General features: G+C 49.5%; 1 protein-coding gene across 3 annotated transcripts in view; it reads right to left on the bottom strand.

The window, feature by feature from the left end:
• LARS2 (leucyl-tRNA synthetase 2, mitochondrial) overlaps positions 1-22,659 on the bottom strand; it is a 151,523-nt gene that overhangs the window by 63,416 nt on the left and 65,448 nt on the right. For all 3 annotated transcript variants that reach the window (XM_032317367.1, XM_032317359.1, XM_032317375.1), the window contains exons 8-9: positions 3,176-3,283; positions 925-1,084 (exon numbers count right to left, since the gene is read on the bottom strand). In XM_032317367.1, coding sequence (XP_032173258.1) covers positions 925-1,084; positions 3,176-3,283 — 268 coding nt within the window. The remainder of the gene's footprint in view (positions 1-924; positions 1,085-3,175; positions 3,284-22,659) is intronic.

The raw sequence follows: 22,659 nt of genomic DNA, 5'->3' as shown, positions 1-22,659 counted from the left end.
GAGAGCAGAACTTGCTCAGTCAGTGGCGCTCAGGAGACTGTTAGTTCCTGCTGCCAAACCCCCCACAGCTGCCTAATCCGGGGGTCCTCTTCCAGACTAGTTCCTGCTAGTCAGCAAGCTGCCCACGGCCGGGGTACCTTCTGTTTCTTGTACCTGCAGCCTCCTGGCTAACGCCCAGGCACTCCCCACATCCTGCTGGGCCCATTCCGGGTCAGCCTGATCCACTGACCCAAGGCCTCATGCTGAACGGGACCCTGTTCAGTTGCTCAGATGACTGTGGGAGTTCTTTAAAACAATAAAACGAAGTTGTTGAAAATGCTTCCTCTGATTCTCACCGGCTTCTTCCTTGTCGCCATCATCAGGATTGTCTTATCTGACGATGGAATTATAAGTTAAGCAGAAGATGCTATTCCTGTCAGAAAGACCCTTAAGGCGGGCGCCTGGGTGGCTCAGTGGGTTAAGCCACTGCCTTCGGCTCAGGTCATGATCTCAGGGTCCTGGGATCGAGGCCCGCATCGGGCTCTCTGCTTAGCAGGGAGCCTGCTTCCTCCTCTCTCTCTGCCTGCCTCTCCGTCTACTTGTGATTTCTGCCTGTCAAATAAATAAATAAAATCTTTAAAAAAAAAAAAAAAAAAAAAAGAAAGACCCTTAAGGCTAGACTGTATCTAAAGAGAAGAGTTGAGTTTTCGGTCAGAAACTCAAGAAGCCGAGCAACCCGCCACTCAAAGCGCAATCGGGGGTGGTGACATTTTCTAATTTTCTCCCTCATTTATCCTGTTGGGAAAATAGAAAACAAGCAGGTGAGGCCCGGGTGAAGAACAAATCACACAGGACGACGTGTGGGAATGGACCGTGAACCCCGGAAGCGCTCACTGTCCAGCTGGAAGGTGTGATTCCCTCATTAGCCCGAACTCACCAGCTTACCTTTGCCAGGGACAAGTGCCTTCTGGAAGGTTTCCTTCAGTGAGCTGTGCCCGTGTAAGAGTCTGTGGCTGGGAGAGATGGCCACATGGGAAGTGCCGTAGATGGCCTCGGGCGTGGCCGTGTAGGCGGTCAGCTTTTCTCCGGTGACTTGACCATCCACCTGGCAGGTAAAAGCAGAGCCATTTCCTTCCTCAGGGCTCCCTCGGGGCTGTCGTGCTCCCGGGCCATGTCCCCTCCTCCCCTCCCCTCCTCAAGCCCAAACACCTGGGACAGTTCGGGGCCGCACCCCAGGGATGTGGAGCCCTGAGGTGACCCCTGGACTGGGAAGACACAGACGACAGAGACGACGATCACTGTTTCTCTTCGAGAAGTCTGGTGCCCACTGCCCGGCATATGTGGCGGCTCAGAATCGAAGGTGGTCAAAGCATGCTGGGAAAGATGCCTCCCTCATCTCCTGGCTCTTTTGTTCATAAATCAAAAACAACTATCAACATCGTGAGAAAGGAGCTATCCTTTCCTCCGGGATTTATAGTAAAATAAATAAATAAATAAATAAGTAAATAAAGGCATCTGCTTTTCTAACCAGAAAAACAGTCATTGAGGCTAAAACTGTTCTGAAGAGGAAAGAGAAGACACCTCAGGTCACGCCTGGGCACGGTCCCAGGCTGGTTAAATGCCTCTGAAACAAGAGGTATACATTAGGCATCAACTGAATGCTAATTATACGACAGACACAGAAGGGACAGATGCTCCTGCCTTCACACATTCACTCAGATGTGCTCACAGCGGGCCAGTGACGGGCAAGTGTATACTATGGCCTGAGTGCCGGCTAGGGGTCCCCTGTGGAGCAGGACTTAGGTCCTGTACCTACCAGACCGAGAGTGCTCCCTCCCCTGAGACATCTCATTTTCAGGTGGGTCCAGGAACAGAGATGGAAACATTTTCATTAATAAAATGTTGGGGAAGAGAGAGAACGTGGAAGCCATTTCCTGTACAGCGGCGGAACGGCTCAGAGACCCACCACCCTCAGCCTGGCTGAGAAGCCAAGGCCCTTTGACACGGGGCCTGACCCAGTCTAAGGCGCAGGACCCAAAAAGAAATGGCCCCAAGAGTTTGAACCAAAGTAGCAGCTGGACTGAATTTGAGAAATCGCACCACCTTCTCAGGAAAGTGGTGACAGAATTTGGTCATTTCAGGATTTGGTTTTCAAAGCTTTCAAAGTCCCTGCTCCCTCATGGGGTTGGGGGGTGGGCTTCCCGTGTCTGCGGTTGGGAGTGAAGTGGACCACATTTGTGAGGAGATGACCCAGGCAAGTGTGAGCTCTGTGACAGGCAGCAGGAGCTCAGCACACACCGGCATGGCTGTCAGTAGGAGGAGTCTAGAAAAGTAGGTCAACTCTGTCTCTTGGCTGCCGTCCCCTCCTTCTCAAGGTCTGGCCTAAGGTGAGGGATGGGTCTGTAGCTAAGGGCACAAAAGTCTTGCGTAGGGAGGAGACATCTGAAGAATTAAAACAAAACACAAAACAAAAAACAAAAAACCCCAGAACCTTCCCAGGTAAGAAATAGTGAAACAACAACCATCTTGTCTTGTAAGGACAAAGAGAAAGGGTTGGGGGGGGGGCACCTTTTGGAGGAGGTGGGCCTTCGGTAGTGACCTCTGACCAGTGTTTCCACACAGGTAGGATCTTTTGAACCCTGAGTCAGCCCAGCACCCTCACCAGCTTCGGGTGTGCCCCATTTTGAGGGGGTGTCACCCTTGGCTTGTTGGCTTTTAACCTGCTTTGTGACATGAACCCCTTGGAGCTCTGGGCCTGCTGCACAGGAAAATGCCCACACAGCCTTCTGCACCACATCTCAGGGAGCTCCTGGACCCACAGAAAACCCTCTACCTGTGCCGAGCAGGAGGGTGGCCTGTAGCAGTAGGAGGCGATAGAAACACTTGGAATGTGGCCAGTGTTGCTCTACATGTAAGAGAGCGCAGATTTCAAAGACTCTGTATGAAAACCCGAGTGTCGACTGTTTCCTCAATAGAGGTTTGTTACTGATCACATCCTGAAACGATCATTTCTTGGTATACAATGGGTTAAATAAAGATACGTTATTAAAATCAATTTCGCCTCTTTCTTTGCACTTTTAAAAACGTGGCTATTGCCAAGTTCGAGATGCTGCTGCTTGGTTGGTTCGGTGAGTTCTGAACCCGCAGATATGTGGATCTGTGAGCGTGAATCCACGGACAGGCTTTGCTCCATCACCTTCAGTGCGAAGTCCAGATGGCAGCCCACACAGTCGCCGATCCAGTGGGCCTGCATGCCTTTTATTCCATACCACTCTGGAAGGTCCGCCAGCGCGTCCTGCATGGCCTGTGGGAATGACAGGAGAAGAGGCTAGAATGGCAAAGCTTACTTAAGGGATGCCCCAGCTACGGGGCTTGCTGAGGCAGGAAAAGCGGGACATTATAAAGGAGGCTCCGAATTCAGCCCTCTCCTTGTCCACCTGCCAACCCGAGGAGCCCAGCGAGGGTCGGAAACAGATGCACTCACCATGACTCAATTTAGTGAGATGGGGTTGACCGATTTCTCTATTCTGAGCGGGCCAACGTATGGTGAAAAGAAGAAAATTAATGAGGAAAGACCCTAATTAACATCTTGGATGAATGCAGTGAGCACATTCTCTCCCACAGTCTGGGAATGAAACAAAACAAGTTCAAGTTTCTGAATTTTGAAACTTAAGACAGGCAACTCAGGGGACTGGGCATGGCACAAGTCAGCCGTTGCAAAACCAGGACACTATAAATGACATCTCGGCATTAAAAAAATCAAAATCGGCTGAAGGGAAACCATTGCATTGATTTGCGTAAACATTTGCTATTATAAGTCGTACATATTTTCACTGTTTTTGTGCGTGTGTGTCTATGCTCAGTCCTAAATCCCTAGAGCAGGGAGGCTTTTCTATGAATTACTCTCTATGGCCTCAAGTCCATGCCATCATTTAGCATTTGATGATGAGATACATTCCTCCAACAGTGGGATTTAGAAGTAAATCATAGGGGCGCCTGGGTAGCTCAGTCAGTTAGGCGTCTGACTCCTGATTTCGGCTCAGGTCGTGATCTCGGGGTGGTGAGATAGAGCCCTGCATTGGGCTCCGTGCTCAGCGGAGAGACTGCTTACAATCCTCTGCCCCTCCCCTCACTAGTGCATGCCCACTCACAGGTGCTCTCTCTCTAAAATAAATAAATCCTTTAAAAAAAAAAAAAAGAGTAAACCACATATTTGTAACGTGAAGAGTCCAATTTTAAATTCCTAGTTGTATTATGGTTAACATAGGCAACATAATGATGCGTTACAGGTCTGGTGTTCTGAATTCATAAAGTGCTTTTACACACATCTCTTCTCCCATACTCTGGTGACGTAGCTCATTTTCAAACCAATGAACTTATGCTGCGGGAGGTTACAGCTCTCTGATGCGAGGCCACAGGAGTGGACGAGTCATGACTAGACCCTGACTTATTCCTCAGTCGTGTGATAACAACACAGAGCCTTCTCTATGCCCATCATCTGTCCATCCATCCAGTCTCATCTACTCAATAGGGTCTGGAAGCTTGAAGATCCAGAAATTTCTTCTGCAGCAGAAATTATGGATAATGGACAGCAATGTGTTTATTAATTTCTTTTCTTTTCCTTTTTTTTTTACAAGATTCTATTTATTTATTTGGCAGAGGGAGAGTGAGAAAGCACAAGCAGGGCGAGCAGCAGGCAGTAGAAGAGGGAGAAGCAGACTCCCCACCAAGCAGGGAGCCGGGTGTGGGGCTTGATCCCAGGACCCCGGGATCATGACCTGAGCTGAAGGCAGACACTTAACCGACTGAGCCACCCAAGCGCCCCCATTGGTTTCTTTATTCTACTGCAAGGTATTAGCCACCCACCTGTCCACACCAAGAACTCAATCTAAGCACTGGGGGCTGGGCATACGCAAGACAGGACGAACCAGCGTTCCGCCCATGGAGTTTCAACCATGCACACACGCAGTCTGCTGCTGTCAGTCGGGGAACTGATCAAAATTCAATGCCAGATGCAATTAGTATCACAGAAGGTGAGACACAGGTCCTGGAGATGAGGCGAGGCAGAAGCAAAATAGTGAGCAGGCAGGGAAGAAAATGAGCAGAGTGGGAAATGGGGAGAGAGCCAAGAAGGCTGGGCGGATGAACCCCAGAGGAGGAGAAGGAAAGTCACGGGAACGGGAGGGTGGGGAAAGCGAGGCTCCAAAAAGCAAAGTCAGGAAGGGGGAAGAAAAGGGGATTTGGAAGCAGAGAGATAATGGGGAAACGGCACAAGTGAGGGAATGAAAGTTGGGGAGCCCCTGCCATGTGTGGGGCTATGGGGCACCTGCACAGTAAGGTGCAAGGAACAGCGCCGCATGGAACATGGCTTACGGGCTGCTCAGTGACACGGTGAGCCTTTCTGCCACAGGGCTGTCAGTCTCAAGTAAGGAGCGAAGGAAAGAGGGAGCAGAGCTATACTTCATGCAAATGGAAAGCAGACAAAACGGAAGAGGGAGAGCACTGGAAAGCCTTGTGAGTTTCAAGTTGCCCTTGGAACATAACCACACACCAAGGCTAGGCAGGTCCCCTCTCCTTCTAGGAAGGTTCCAACGAACCTAGTGAGGACACTCAGCATAGTCTCCAGTGCAGAGACCCAACCACCCCGGGTGTTTGGAGGTCGTTTCCAACACATGATCCTAGGCTTCTCCCATTTCTGGACCGTTACTTATGAAAGGTGAAAAATGCTTTTTTTGTTTAAAGATTTTATTTATTTATTTGACACAGAGAAAAAGAGAGTACAAGTTGGGGAGCAGCAGGCAGAGGCAGAGGGAGAAGCAGGCTTCCTGCTGAGCAGGGAGTCCCATACAGGGCTTAATCCCAGGACCCCAGGATCACGACCCGAGCCGAAGACAGACACTTAACTGACGGAGCCACCCAGGTGCCCTGAGAAATGCTTTTTATGACAAAATGTAACCAACTAGAAACTGTGGGTACTTCAAAGTCTACTTGGTAATTTGGATAGGAGATCCGTGAAAACCAAACAGTTGATAAAGAAGATACAGGAAAATGGAAGGTAAGTTTTAAAACTTGAGTTCATCACGATCTGTGCTTGACATACCGTATGATGCTGACAAGACTATGTTGTACCGGGAATGCTTGCCTGAATATCCCAGGGGAGGATCAAAGGGATCTAGAGCTGCCAGTTTTAAGCAGAATAAGGAACAAATCAACCACGTACAAATGCTGCCTTCAGTCATTGGAACATACGTTGGAACATACCTTCCAACTCCCTGTGATCCAGGGGAAATCTAAAATATGTGACAGTTAGAGAACCCGGGTGGCTTAGTCGGTTAAGCAACCCGACTCTTCATTTCTGCTCAGGTCATAATCTCAGGGTCATGAGATCCAGCCCCGCTCTGGACTCAGCACCGGGCAGGGAACCTGCTTGAGATTCTCTCTCCCTCTGCCCCCCCCCCCCAAATAAAATAAAACACTTGATGGTGACACATGAAGGAGACCAACAGGGGCCACGACGTTTCTGTATTTGCTGGAGTGAAAGATGGCTTTTGGGAAGGTGGCCCTTGAGTCCTGCTCCAGATTGTTAATTACGCTTCGACAAAAACACAGAGCCTGCCAAAGGCACCAGCGTGGGCCATGTCCCTGCCCTGCTCTGGCCACCTGCCTAACTCGCCCCCCGCCTCTCCATCATTCACCTCTTCTGCGGGCTGCGTGCCTGCTCCCTGACGGTCAGAAGGTCCCTGAAAGCAAGCACCGTGTTCAGTGTGGCTCACCACTGAGTATGCAGCACCTAATGTATACCCACAGTGCACAGTAGACACGTGGAATCCGGGAAAAACATGGAGACATGAGAACTGGGCCTCAAGCCAAGGTAATGCAGAGACCAACCCTTTTTTGTCCTCTCCTCCCCTCCAGGAATGAAGAGAAAGTCTGTCTCTAACATCATCTGGAACCACCGAACAATCTCTGCTTTCAGGAGACCCGTCCTAGTGGTCATTCCACTGACTGCGCACAGGTGGCCTCATCCTCCTGGGGCCCAGGATCACGAGCCTGGCTCTTCAGTGGGCCCCTGGGTGGTCTCCTAGCTTCACTGGCATCCTTGCCTTTCCCTCTTTTAGGGAACTTGGGAGGCCTCAATCCCCTGGTTGTAATGCGGCAAGCGGTCTACTTTAAGAGAAAGTTACAGGGGCGCCTGGGTGGCTCAGCCATTTGGGCATCTGCCTTCGGCTCACGTCATGATCTCAGTGTCCTGCTCAGCGGGGAGCCTGCTTCTCCCTCTCCTCTGCCCCTGCTCATGCTCTCTCTTGCTATCTCTCTCTCAAATACATAAAATCTTAGAGAGAGAGAAAGAGAAAGAGAGAGAGAAACTTATAAAGGGCTAAAAAGAAAACCTGATACCAGATTTATTTTTAAAATGTGACTTCTGGGGTGTCTAAAAATCACTCATGGTGATGACTGAAGGCAGCAGAAGATGACTCATCAAAGAAAAGTTCAATTATAGGCTATGTGTAGTTTTACAGATATTTAGCGGAAACGGACTGACCTCGTACATCCAGGGTACGGACGAACACTGAGCTAGCTCGAATGCTGACCTGATCCAGACAGCCTGCTTCCTGACTCTCTCAGATCAGTATTGGCTTCTCCACCTTTCCCTTTCCTGGCTGACCTAAACAGAATGTGAATTTGTGGAGCTACGTATACATGCGACGGTCTGTAAATGCTCAAAAACGAGTATTAGAAACATGGGAGTATTTGTTACTGACAGCACAGACTTGAGAAACTGCAGTATGACCCAGAGCGTAAGGCGAGTCCTGGGATTTGATCTTGGATCCACTGTCCTCCAGATGCGTGAGAGAGAAAACCGAGTTGGTTAAGAACTGCAGTGTCGGGGGGCGCCTGGGTGGCTCAGTGGTTTGGAATGCTGCCTTCGGCTCGGGTCATGATCTCAGGGTCCTGGGATCGAGCCCCGCATCGGGCTCTCTGCTCCGCGGGAGGCCTGCTTCTCTCTCTCTCTCTCTCTCGGCCTGCCTCTCTGCCTACTTGTGATCTCTGTCTGTCAAATAAATAAATAAAATCTTAAGAACTGCAGTGTCGGGGCACCTGGGTGGCTCAGTGGGTTAAGCCTCTGCCTTCAGCTCAGGTCATGATCTCAGGATCCTGGGATCGAGTCCCTGCATCGGGCTTTTTGCTCGGCGGGGAGCCTGCTTCCCTCTCTCTCTGCCTGCCTCTCTGCCTACTTGTGATCTCTGTCAAATAAATAAATAAAATCTTAAAAAACAAAAACAAACAAACAAAAATCTGCAGTGCACACTTCACCTAAACATAAAGCTCTCCTAGAAGTTGGTTCTTTCAAAGTCACCAGTGGCTTTGGAAATTCCAACAGGGCACGTGGTATCTCCATTACGAATGAATCACATACCCAAGTTTCCCTGTACCCGTCCACGTCAATTACAAAATGGTTGCTGAGCTCCTTCTGCGACAGAAGACACTGTGTTTGGTGTGATAAAAGGCACCAGGACCTCCAGAGGACAGGAGCACGTCACACTGCCTCATGGCGTCCAATCAGCAAAACCCAGGAAACTCTAAGGGTCCCGCAGCCTGGCTACCTTCAACAGATAAATTGTAAGAAAAGGAAAGGGAGAAAGGCAAACCTGCACATGAAGACAGTCATGCTCAAATTAAAAAAGGGAGGGTAAGATTAAACCCCAGAGTCCAGGGACGCCCATGCGGGCAAAGTTACTGAGAAACATCAGGGAGAACCTGGCTGCTGGGAAGACTGGTTATTATGGGAAAGGGGAAGGAGGGCTTCAGGGGTGTTGGCCCAACTCAGCATCTTGACCTCCAAGAGTGGCTGCTTTCAAAGAAATCGATAAGCTATCTCTATGGTTATCTGCATTTCATTTTACAGTAAAAACGTCAGCACGAAACACTGACTCGCTCAGTTTGGTTCCGCAGACCTCACAGCTCTCCATCCCAGCGTGCTCCTGGAGGGCAGGGCATGGGACAAGACTGGCCTGTGGGCTCTGGGATGCAGCTTTAGCCTCTCCAGTTTTTCTTGAGAACCCACACAGGGCATGGCCCAGAGCCCAGACGTGTGCTTTGGGTTGGACAAATGCTAATCAAATTGCCATTTAACTCCCTCTACTTGAGGGGGAGCCTGGGAGAGGAGAACCAGCAGGACCGGCCCCCCAGCACCCCAGGCAGGGAAGGAATGATGTCCGTAGAACCCTTCCTAGTACTTTTACATGTGCGGCGACATTGAAGATGGGGCACATGTCATGTTTACGACAGCACAAGACAGCACCAGTCCACCTCGTAGATGAGAATACAAGTCTTAGCAATTTCCCCAGCTGTCCCCCGCAAGGACAGTGGCAGGGGGCGGGGAAAGCACTGGGAAAGCATCGCTCAAAGCCTGTCCCTTCCTATACCTGCCACCCCGTGACCACCCTGCCATCCAAGCACTTAAATTCAGTTTTTCCGTGTCCAGGTTTCAGAGAGTGTCGACTCCCCCTTTTCGAACTTGGAAGAGATGCTTCTGACAGCTCTGCCTGCGTCTATTATCTCAGTTATTTTTCAATTTTATGGCTGAAAAGAAGATTCTGGTTACGGAGTCATGAGGCTGAGGCTGTCAGTACAATTCCCCCTCCCTGTACAGAGGCTGCTGAGGTTCAGCAACCTACCACCATCACTTGGCGAACTGAAGCCAGGCCCCGAACTCTGGGCCTTAGTACACTAAGCAGCCCTCATTTAACGAGGATGCACTCTCCTTGAATCCCCCCCCTGCCCCCAGTACCACAGTGAACTTGGACTGCGTCGGCTGCCCAGCACCTGCTCTTCTTTCTTGGGGGTAATCCAAGATGGGCGAGTGGCAGGGCCCCACCACCCACTATGGAGAGTTTCCAGGGCCCACTCTCCTCTTCCATGGAAGCTAAACCCATTCCGGGCTCAGTACAGTCTTGGAACATTGTGGCTCTGGAGGGAAGCGGGGGTGGGGGTGGGGGTCTGACCCAGAGGCATCCGGGGAACTGGTTTAAATGCCACACCAGACCTGAGATATGGGGACTGACAACAGTCCCCCCAGAAGTCCCTTCCTGGGCAAGACCCTAGCCACGTCCCTGTGCTCCCTGAATCCTGCCAAAGTCTGGGTCTCCAGCCTTCCCACAAAACTCTGAGTAGCCCCATCCTCTTCTGATCCATTCTTTTGTGGCTGAAATTAACTAGAGTAACTTAAGGTAGTTTGCAACCACTTTTCCTAACTAAGATCAATAGATTTACAAAGTTTCAACATCCTGATGAATATTAGCTGATACTTGACTGCCTTGATATTATTGTTTGTTTGTTTTTTTTTAAAGATTTTATTTATTTATTTGTCAGAGAGAGAGAGAGAACAGGCAGAGTGGCAGGCAGAGTCGGAGGGAGAGGCAGGCTCCCTGCGGGGCAAGGAGCCCGATGTGGGACTCGATCCCAGGACGCTGGGATCATGACCTGAGCCGAAGGCAGCTGCTTAACCAACTGAGCCACCCAGGCGTCCCGCCTTGATATTATTGTAACAAAAGTCTAAAATCGGGGCACCTGGGTGCCTCAGTCGGTTAAGTGGCTGCCTTCCGCTTAGGTCATGATTTCAGGGTCTAGAGATGGAGTCCCACATCAAGGTCCCTGCTCAGCGGGGAGTCTGCCTCTCCCTCAGCTCTGTTGCGCCCCCTGCTTGTACTCTCTCTGTCCAATAAATAAATAAAATCTTTTAAAAAAGTATAAAAATTCGAATACATTAATTATATATTAATATCACAAGAATATATTAATAAATGAGTAATCAATCTTCTGATTAAACTGCACGTTCTAGAAAGCTTTTCAACTTATGGAACCATATAGGGGATATTAAATGCTCCTAGGCACGTAAGTAGTGCATTATAAGCCCTGAAAACGACCCACGGCTTTTCCTCTCCAGTAATCAGTAAGTCCCATTTAACTTCCAAGCAAACCCACATGGGGTGTCACGGGATCTGATGTCTTTCCATCGGATAAAACCCACATTACATGATTTGAAGATTAGCTCCACAGCCCACACTATCCTTTTCTGCCACAGAAAATTCAGGTGACAGGGTCCTAACCTGATGGCACTTGAACATCCCCCCCCCCCCCCCCCCCCCCCCCCCCCCCCCCGCCCCGCCTTACTGAGCCACTAAGGAAGTACCTGAGCCCTCTCATTGTGTTTTTCTTCTAGACCAAATCATCCAGGCTGAAATACTTCTGGCGGAGGTGCTTTGCTTAAAATATTCAGATCTCAGGGAGGACAAAAGATCTGAACAGAATGAAATGTGAATGTTTTGATATGCTAATTAGGGGAGGGAGGACACCTGCTTGGAACCTCAACCAAATCTACGACTATTTTTAAAAACCAGAAGAACTTTTAAAAAAACAAACCAAATGAAGTCAGCATCTCCGGAACAACCCAGCAAACCCTGTTTTGCCTCCAGAGACACAGGACGCATCACCGATTTTTGATGAACAGGGTTTTAGAAAGCACAGCTCAGCAGCCCCCCAGGACCTCGCCTTCGTCCTGCGCCGTTGCCCCACCATCTCCACCAGACCGGGAACAATGTGGGGGTTATTTACGGACATACTTACGGTGCTACGGTTGTTCAGTCTAAAAGCAGGCTATGTTTATCTGTTTGGGTGTTTGGGTTGAGATCATGTATATCCTTCCTCCTTTCGGGGGCAACTGCAGTATAGCAGATGGAATGCATCTTGTCACACGTCCTTACATTTGGCAAACACTTGGCAGTGCCTCTTATCCCTTACCCCAGCCAACATCAATGCACAGAAATCTTACTGGTTCACCCCCAAACCTGGGGAAACAGCAGGTTTTGAGACTAGTTACAAGTGCGGTGAAATCACTTTTCCAATGACATCAGAGAGAACCTGATATGTAAGAGCTGAAGCCTATTCTAGGAGCCACCCTGCTCTCTCCTCTGGTCCCTCTCCACCAAGCCCAGGGAGTTGGCAAGGTTTGGCAACCATGGATTTATTCAACTCCCCTCACTTAATAAATGAAAAAAAAAAAAAAAATAGCTCACTCAACCAAGTCCACGGCAGACCCCAAATAATGAGCTGCTCAGATCTCCTCATTGTTCTGGGCTCTCTGTGCTCTCTGCCTGTAACTTTAAATTAAACAAAAGACCACATCTGCCATCTATAAAACCTAGAAATTAACCATATGAGTGCGTTTCACCTTCCACTTCTATAAATAATGACTGGACTAATACCAAGTCAAATGGGACCGTTTCCCTGTGGTTATCACTCAGCAGACACAGGTTTGCAAAGGGCCCTTACAATCATTTTCATCAGGACAGGGCTGAAAATGTAGCCAGCGTTGCCCCGCAGGCACACCATCTGAATGCAGATGTTCAGGAAGCCGAAACAGGATGGTATGTTAGGGAGTCTGACTGGGAGCCAGAGTTGAAGAACTCGAACCTACAAGAGATGGGCTGACCCATGCATCCAAACAAAAAAAAAGCTTCGGGGATGCGAAACATAGGCGTGAATAAGAAAGGCAAAGATTGAAACTCAAAAGCTGGGGATGAAAAGGGAATTAAATATAACATAGCTAATCTGACTCTTTCTTCAAAGAAGCAGAAATAAATCCAGACCTCCCAAGAGAGGACAGTATGTGGGCTAAAGCATCAAGAATTATGGTCCACAAGTAAGAATTCCAGAAGAAGAGGTTTTAAAAACATGATACACATTAGAAGACCTTAGTTAGGGGCGCCTGGGCGGCTCAGTGGGTTAATGTCTCTGCCTCCGGCTCAGGTCATGATCCTGGGGTCCTGGGATCGAGCCCCACATCGGTTGCTCTGCTCGGCAGGGAGCCTGCTTCCCTTCCTCTGTATCTGCCTGCCTCTCTGCCTACTTGTGATCTCTGTCTGTCAAATAAATTTAAAAAATCTTTAAAAAAAAAAAAAAAAAAGAAGAAGAAGAAGACCTTAGTTTAAAAAAAAAAAAAGGTTTAGGCAAACTGAGAAACACAGTGGATTTTATTAGCTACTAAGGGAGAGAGTTCAGAAACCAGAGCCTGGAGAGCTGGGCACTGATTAGAGGCAGAACGGAAGAGAAAGATTTAATGACAAGATCTAATTTAAATGGACACTTTTCAAAGTCTTAACACTTAGCCAACTTCTGAATCAGTGTGATCTGCGTAGCAATTATGTTTGAATTATAAATTCTTAAGTGCTTTTTTCCTAAGACTTGATTTTGTTGCCAAGATGTTCTCCTCCTTTTTGTTTTCAAGACCCTTTCAATGCAGTCATTCCAAAGACATATCGTATATCTGAGATGCAATAAAAGAAAATAAATGCTGAAGGCGGTAAGATGTTTATAAGAACTCTAGATGTCCCCTCTAGAATATTCTAGAGGGATAAACTCTGCCACTCATCTCCCTCTCCTTAGTTGACTCTGGCAGGAAGTTGTATACAAGGATTTCCACATTAGAAAGCTCACGTAGCCTAATGTCTACCTTGCTCACTTCCCTCTGACAGCTGTATTTCCACCTCTCTTCCGAAAGGTGATACGGGTTTCTAGCAAAATCCATTTGTTGTGGCATCTCAAGGCAAAACATTTATTAGCAAATACAAATTGTGCTATCCAAGAGTCTCAATTCCAGCGAAGGTGTTATTAACCCAGAAGGGAGATAAACCAGGTCTGAGCAAGATATCCTGTTGAAGATACACGACTCGCCAACAAGGTGCGTGTCCCTGGGACCATGGGGGTCAAAGGAGAAGAGGCGCCAGGCAGCTCACACGAACGCTGAGTGTGCACCTCAGAGCTGAGGCAAGGACAGGGACACACCAAGTGCTATTAGATAGCTTCCAGGTAGCTGGACAGAAGGTGCTGGGTGCAACCACCAGGGAGGGATGTGGGGAAGGAAACCATAAAGCATGGCGGCAGCCATTTTGGCTCATCTCCTCTTATCCCCACATGCCTACATTGACTCTGGGCAAACCTAGTAGCCTTTTCCCACACTTCAGACCCAAGCAAACCCCTTCTCTGGCAGAACACTTCTAATTCCACCCACTTCCAAGAAGTGGTGAGCACAGGTTCTGAAATGTGGCTCCCACGCCCCTAAGAATACAGATGACGGAGGACAGACTCTCCCAATGGCAGTCCTCTGTCTGGACGAGGCTGCTTCTGATTCCTGGAAGCCACTCGGGTCACCTCACTGCCCCTGGGTGGACAGGACACAAGCGAGGCCGTCCTGTACCCCACACGAGGGGGAGCAAACAGTAAAACGGCCGCATCATGTACTTAGTCCAATCTGTGACTCTAGGGTACCCTTGTCTGGAAAGGTGGTTTTGTTCTGGGAATGCAGAGTCTTGGAAACAAGACTGAAAGCCTTTTACTGGTCTAATAAGGGGGGAAAACAAAAAAACAAAAACAAAAACGGGGACAGCAGTCCCAGGGGGACATTCCGCTAAATTACCTTGACGTTGGAAGCCTGCCTATAAACTGAAAACGGGTAGGAACATTAAGACCGTCCCTTCCAAGGCACTCAGGCCTGGAGAACATATGTAAATAAATGCGGACATAACCCTCCTATCAGGTATTTTGTTGTGTGATAACCGGAACGATAATAATCGTTCTGGAAAATATGAAGAGGGACGAAGAGCAACAAGTTTCCCACAATCAACAGATACACCCAGGGAGACCCACAGTTAATATTTTATTCCATATCTTTCCGCCCTACTAATACCCCATCTTTTACTGATTCAAAGATGCACATTTTCTTTTCTTTTTTTTTTTAAGATTTTTTTAATTTATTTGAGGGGAGGGGAGGGAGCACGAGCTGGGGGAGGGGCAGAGGCAGAGGGAGACCAAGAATCTCAAGCAGAGTCCGTGCTGAGTGTGCAGAGGAGCCCGATGCAGGGCTCGATCCCAGGACCCTGAGACCATGACCTGAGCCAAAACCAAGAGTCAGATGTTTAACCAACTGAGCCACCCAGGTGCCCCCAAAGATGCACATTTTCCCCACAGATGCTGAAACTGGGACCTGTCTTACAACAATGGTGCCTTTGACACCATGTTTCTTTCTTATGGAGCGTAAGAGGTCATGCCAATCCTGTGTTACAGCTCATAAAACGTAGCAGGGTGGCGGGTACTCGTGGGATCGCCACATAGTCGAAATCATGCCTTTAGGATACTCTTTTTAAACTGCTGGAGTTCGCGTTTTGCCAGAGCTGTTCACAACCTACCACAGCTCTAGAAAGGATTAAATCTTTATTTCGAGTAAATCTGACTCTCAAAATTAGCCACTCTGGAATAGTAAACAAAACAGAGAGAGAAATGGAAAGATACTCTGGAAAAGGATCTCTTTCTCTGAGAGGGACACTTCTTTGAATAACAAAACACTATGACATGATTATGGATGTGGCCGTTAATGCCTGTTTCCCTCATAGCCTGGCAGCCATGGGATCAGTGTCCCTGTTCTCTGAGCAGCTGGGCTCAGAAGGTCCAGTGTAAGGACAGGACCGTGGAGGGGAGATAGGACACAAAAAGACACTGGTTCAGCTCAGAGGCCAGGAAGCCGATTCCATCAAGCACAAACTAGAAAACCTCCAACCCCTGTGCCTGCCACTACCTGGCCATCTGTGCCCTGGCCCTGGCCCTGTGACAGTTCCCACTGTGCTCGTGTCTGGCCCTCTGGCAACACCTGCCCTCCGACCGCACCACGTGCTAGAAAATGCCTGGTTGCTTGGGAACCCGTGCTCAGAGCTGCTGGAAAGCACGTAGACCTGGCTGGGGCTCGGGAGACCCAAGTTGGGTCCTGGCTTTCTCAGCCTTGGGGGCCTCAGTTATAAAATGAGAAATGGGCTGGGTTGGTCGTTTTCAAGGACACCTCAAGCTGGCCGTGAGCCCACCCAGGAGGAGAAGGAGGGCAGGGTGTACACTGCTTAAGAGAAACCAACACCTGATCCCTTTGTCCTTAGATACCGTATCGATTCTGTAATTTCAAAATCATGAGAGTTTTTTTTGGCTTGCATTTGTTTTTCAAATCAGGGCAGGGATTTAAAAAGCACGGGAGACCACGGGTTAAACGTGGGGGAGCCTGTCTACTATTTGCTCAAGTTTCCTTTGGCTTTAAAATCCAAATATCGGGGCACCTGGGTGGCTCAGTCATTTAAGTCTCTAGCTTTGGCTCAGGTTACAATCTCGGGGATGTGGGACGAAGCCCCATGTTGGGCACCATGCTCAGCAGGGAGTCTGCTTGGGATTCTCTCTCTATCTCCTTCTCCCCTCATTCATGCATACATATTCTCTCAAATAAATAAATAAAATCTATAAAATCCAATGTCCCCCTGAGCTGAAGGGATTCATAACACTCAGCCCTCCCTGGGATGCCCAGGGACGCCCCCCCCCCGACCCCCTACAACAAGGTGCAAACAAATAAATCTCTTTACTCCCATGGGGTCCAGGCTAACACTTTAAGAAGGAAGGAGGTTCTTATTCCCCAAAGGACCTGGCCAGGAGCTCAGAAAGCCCACTCAGGGTTTAAGAGCAAGATGACTTTTTCCTCATTAGATTTACAGTTTATTTCATTGTCAAAATAACCTAAGAAGCATATTACAGTCAACCCTTGAACATCGTGGGTTTGGTCCATAAGGTACAGCACCGTAAATGTACTCACTTCCCTGTGATTTTCTTTTCCTCCGAACATTTTCTCTTCTCTAGCTGACTTAATTGTTAAGACGATGGTATAAAATACATACAACCCACATAATATGTGTTCATCGACTGTTCCTGTTATCAGTTAAGCCTCCGGTCAACAGCAGGCTATGAGGAGTTAAATTTCTGGGGACTCAAAAGTTATCCGTGAATTCTCAACTGCATGGGGGGATCAGCACCCCTGAACCCCATGTTGTTCAAGGGTCAATGTTATTAATTTATTTCATTTTCCCTTTGTAGTCATTCCTCCTATCTTAGAAACAAAATCCCCAAAACAACACAGAAATGGAAGTTTCTCGTTTGCTGAGTGTGCGTGCTGACCAGAAGCCTGGTCACTCCACTTCAGAAGTGCTTTGGGGAGGCTGTGCGGGCACAGCTTTCCTCAGTTCCCAGACAGGAGGGACACACATGGGTGCAAGGCGCCAGGGCAACGGGAAAGGAGAGCCCATGGGGAACGGAGCAAACGGAGAGCACACAGATGTGACCAGGCACTGGCCCAGGACCTGCCAGAGGCAGACAGGAAGGCTCTGTGTTTAGGGAGGGGAAATCTAATTGCCGGGGTCATCTCAATACCTTCTAGAAACACTATGGGTTTCAGAATTCCAGAGCCGGGGCCCCTGCCCTACACCAACTCTGCTGACCCTTTCCAGGAAGAGCTCCTACCAAGGGCTGCGCAGAGTCACCCTCACCCCCATCCCAGCAGTAGCCACGATCTACTCCAGGCAGCGGGAGCCTTGCCTGGGGATGGCCGGGGAGCTGTCAGCCTCAAGGCACCTGCTTTCCCTTTACCTCTGTGCCCCACCGCCCTGGGCCAGGCCCACCATCATCCAGAAGGACTTCCAAGCAGCCAGGTGGTGGCTGTCCCTGTAAGAAGGCCAACCATCACCCCGAGGAGTGCAGAGGGGACAGCATGGAAGGTGGGGGGGGACTGTTCACCATACAGCTTAGGAGAGGAAAGAGCCAGGAGAAGCGGGGAATACAGAGACGAGAGAGAAGTCAGATTACGTAAGAAAGAGCAGATTTAACAACTAATTAGTTTTGTGAGCCAGGGTGTCAAAAGCAGATCCTGGGGACGAGAGCAGAGTCTGCACTTTCCAAAAGGAGAGCCAGCTGGGGCCTGGCGGAGAATTCCAGCAGGGAGCTCGCACTCAGTGCCCCCAAGCACTGTTCCCAGAGCTCAGGGGCCCGGAGCCTGCATGGCCTCTGCCACTCCTACCACTCAGAAGCTGAGAACGTATTTTTTACAGGCGGGGATGATGCTGTAAGAGCTTTAAAGCCACGGGACTTTGAAGAGCAAACCCTCCGAGTAGATAAACCCTCGCATCACGGTTACATGTGGCTCTGGCCAGTGTCCTTGCTGCTTTTCATCCCACAGCCCTGCAGAGAAGCGGACAGCTCATCAAATGTGTCTTACTGGCTCCTCTGGGTTCCCAGAAACTTTGCCTCCTTGGCCCACCTCTCACCTGGACCTACACCCACCCCGTGAAGGCCCAGGCTGCACACACAGGGGCAGCCCTCTTCTGGCCCCAAGGGTCTTTCTTGGGGGCAAGGGAGCAGGGATGACTGTGACGATGCTGGCGAGTCCTGGTGGGGGCTGGGGGGAGCCCGAGGTCTACCCTGTGCTCCAGGACGTGAGGAAGGCTGCACAGCACAGCTGTCAAACCTCGCTGACCAGTCCCTTTGCAAAGCTTCCCGAGCAGCACAGGAATGACTTGGTGTCAGAGGGGGGGTAGATCCCGGCATCACAAGCGAGCGAGCCGCTGTTCGGGGTCTGATGGCGGCTGAGTGGGGCAGAGCACAAGGCCCGACACCGGGCCCAATTTCCAGAAGACAGCCAAATGCTTTCACAAGCAACCCAAGGCCTCAGAACTAGAACTGGGGAGGCTGAGAGTCCTCATTATGGAGGGCAGGGGACGCTCAGGCACCCAGGGGGACGTGTTGGAGACTGGAGCTTGGCACCCTGGCCCGTTTGGGGCTATCTTTCTGCTCCAGCCTCTAGAGCCCCTGTCGTAAAGCCCAAACCCCATCCAAGACCTCCTCGCCTCTCCCACCCAGTGTTTTCACGCTCTGGAGGGTCACACATGACCAGTGTGTCCTGGGAAAGGCACCTCCACCTCACCCAGAAGCTCCCAGGTGAAACTGGGGGTAGGAGAGGCACAAAGGGGGGGGCAGGGAAATGGGGGCTCTTTCCTCCCACCTTCCCTGATTTCATGAGGGCTCATCGGTGCCCCGCTGCTTCTGGCCAGCAGAAACTCTCCGCGGGAACACTGGTGAGACAGGAGGCTTCGGGTATGTCTGTAAGGCAGTGAAACGTTCCCCGTCAGAAGTTTTGCGCTTTGCAGGTTTCATCACTTCCTGGAGCACAGGGCAGACCTGGGGCTGTCCCCAGCCCCCACCGGTGCTTGCCTGCATCGTCATAGTCATCCCACTGGGCTGCGCCTGCTCAGTCTGGGACCGTCCCCCCCCCCCCACCCCACCAGCCTCCTCGCTCACTGCTAGCACCTGGCCCAAGTCTGGCAGGGCGCTTGGTAACATCTGGGGAAAGAATGAACGGATTCACGCTCCCTGAGACAGGGTACAGACTGCCGGGTACGAGCCCAAGAACCTGGATCTGAGTCCCAGGGCTCTTACTTACTACCAGTGTGAGCCTCAGTTTCCTTGCCTGTAAAATGGGGCTACCAGGCACCCCGGCCCTCCAGGGAAAAAGGCGAGGGTTAAATGAGACGGCGTCTGTAAACGCCAGAGCACTGATCGGCTCAGGAGCGCGCAGGCATGAACTGGGAGGGGGAGACGGACTTTCCTGCTATTCTAGCAGCTCCTGGGAAATTCCTGAAAACTGGGACAGCAGACCCACCCATCTGATGCGGCGGCTGGCTAAGCACCACCAGGCCATAGAGGAGTCTATGGACACTGCCCGGCGTCTGAGGGCCTGTGGGAGGCAGCCGCAGAAATCAAAACCACAGATCTGTTAGAAAAGTTCAAATGGGAAGCCGACTCTATTTGTCTCGCCTTCCAGCTGTCACCCTGCTGGCAGGTACCTAGGCGCTTGCTCCATCAGACCCTGAATCTCTTTTGCTTTGTATGCGGAGGTCTGCAATCCCTGCTCTTCCCCCGGTTCTCACCTCCCCATGCTGCCCACCAGATCCCTCCCACGCATCCCTGCCAAGACGAATTCATGTGCTTCAGATACTCCCACTGCAAGTTTTCTTCACATTTTACAAAGCAAACAGTCCTAGCGAGACTGGCAGGGGCGAGGGGAAGGGGGAGAAAAATCCAGTAACATCACAGAACAGGCTTAATAAAGGATTTTTGCATTTCAGGGTTCCCTGTAATTTTTGCATCAGGCATCATCTTTCTTCATTGGGAAGGTAAGTGACGAAAAGGAGGGCCCTTCCAGAGTCACGTCCCCCAGCGGACTGCCAGCCCTGTGACACAGACGCAGCCCCCAGAGCAGCAAAACCAGATGCGGACACAAAGCTCTAAATAGGACTGTGGTGGGCACAGCCCACTGGCCATCCCCTTCCCTCAAACAGCTTAACAGCTTGGCTACAGAAGCTAAAAAGCCCAAGCCTGCTTTCCTCGTCTCCCTTGAAGCTGGGGAATAACCACATGACCTAACTGGCCAAGAGAACATCAGTGGAATTTTGGGGGGGATTTTCAGGAAAGTCCTTGCTTTCCAGATAATAAAAGAAACAGCTGCTCACACGGCCCATTCTGTTTCTTTCTCTTGAATGGAAATGTGATGTCTGGAGCTGCAGCAGTCATCTTGCAACCATGAGGTGACAGGAAGGAAGGGCGGAGAGAACCACCGAGATGCCAATTCAGAACCTGATTCTGGTTCAGTCCCATCACCTTGGGTCTTCCTTTGTGGGAAAAGTCCACCCCATTTGTTTAAGCCATCATTAACTCAGGTTTTCAGCTACTTACAGCTGAAAGTATTACTAACTGATCCTTCTCTCTAAAGCAGGACATCCTCCCTGATTCAACACTATTTCTATCATACCAGGTTATAAAGTAGATGCCTTATGTCATTCGATCTTGCAAGTTTCAACCCCATTTATCCAAGTGCCTATTATTGGCACATCTCTATGCAACAGCCTCACAGCCACTGCATACTCAAAAGGGTCAGGAATATGTCCCTTCTAGCACTCCCTATGGCAATCAGCAGCTTAATCATCTGGCAATCAGCAGCTTAATCATCCACTTAGTGTCCGAGTCACGGTCTTTCTTAATGAACCATACCCTACACACTCTCATCCAATAGATCTCAAGTGCTACAAATTTCACCATCTGCATATTTTCCTAACCTGCCCATCTCTCTCCACTCCTCCCACCTAGTCAAAGGTATGCACGCCCGGATTACTCCAATAGCCTCTTAACTCGTCTTTGCATCCACACTTGCTCTTTCCACAGTGAATTTATAAAAACACAAATCTGGGGCACCTGGGTAGCTCCGTTGGTTAGGCGACTGCCTTCGGCTCAGGTCATGATCTGGGGGTCCTGGGATCGAGTCCCGCATCGGGCTCTCTGCTCAGCTGGGAGCCTGGTTCTCCCTCTTCTACTCTCAAATAAATAAATAAATAAATAAATAAAATCTTAAAAACAAAACCCACAAATCTGACTGTGTCATCCCCTTTCTTGGAGTCCTTCCATGGCTTCCCATGGCCACCATGATAAAGTCCAGATTCCTTAAGACCTAAAAGACCTTGCCTGATCTGGCCACCCCAACCTCTAGCTTCTCCAGCCCTACTCAATCTCTTCTCTTGGCTCTCTGTTTCAGTTGTATTGTCATTCTTTCAGCTTCTCAAAATCACCATCTACATTTCTATTTTGGCGCCACCACACACGACAGCCCCTGGATGAAGGCGCTCCCTTCCAACTTTATGGCCTTCCTCAACCCTTCTCATCACTTTGCAGCCCAAACAGTGATTTTTCATTTTCAGATATTGTAGTTTTCTGTTCCAGATTTCCAGTTCTTCTTTTTTTTAAATAGTTTCCTTTTCTCTTCTGAGATTCACCATCTGTTTATTCATCATGACCATTTTTTCCTTTAAGTCCCAGACCATTTATAGAACAGATGTCTCTGGCTTTATCTCCTAATTCTAACATCTGGGTCATCTCAGGATCTAGTTCTACTGGGCTCAAGGGCTGCCCCCTCTCCCTTATCTTCTCTTGATTACCAGCCACAATTTTCCGATTTTTCGCAAGTCTAGTACTTCTTTTATTGTATGTGGGGCATAAGCATAAAAACCAGCCATGTAGAGTCTGGATGATGTCGTCTCCCTTTAAAAGTGCTACGTTTGGTTCCGAAAGTTCCTTTCAAAACCGTTGGGTTTATTTTTACTTTTTATTAAGCTGAGTATTTTGATTTTGTCTTTGGTCCTAGGGTGTCATCCACACTTCTAACATATGGCCTTTTGGGGGTTTCAACTGTATACTTCTGGCTGGGCCCTAACTCCAAGATCTCTGAGCACTCTGCAGTCCTCTGGAATCTGATCTCCTCTCTGTCTCTTTATGATCATGTTCTCTTAGGCCTTCTGGAGTCTTGGTTTTGTGCCTGTGCAGCCCTCAGCCAAGGACCTGCAGTGAATGTAGATTTCTGCTCACCGCACCACTGCCACACCAATCTCTCTTCTCTTGATTTTCAGGGCAAACCAAGTGCTGACCTCCAAAGACAGCTTTTTCAATAAATCTGCACAGAAGTTCAGCAGGAACCAGGGGAATCACCATGGTAACGAACAATTTCTGCTGAACAGCTGAAAATTCACAGCTGACAATTTAAAGAATAATGTCCCTCAGTTAGGTTATAACATCTCCAACTGGAGGCAGAGGTCAAAAAAAAAAAAAAGAAAGAAAGAAAGAAAGAGCGAGCTAATGACATGGCCTTTCCCACAATGCCTATTACAGAGTCATCTGGGGGTGACCTGGCTTCCCCCCAAACCAGTAATGCAATGGACCCCAACT

The sequence above is a fragment of the Mustela erminea genome, chromosome 1 (assembly GCF_009829155.1).
Source record: "Mustela erminea isolate mMusErm1 chromosome 1, mMusErm1.Pri, whole genome shotgun sequence".
In the NCBI taxonomy this organism is placed as follows: Eukaryota; Metazoa; Chordata; class Mammalia; order Carnivora; family Mustelidae; genus Mustela; species Mustela erminea.
Note: the sequence above shows the minus strand (reverse complement) of the source record. Positions and strands in the feature narration are given on the sequence as shown.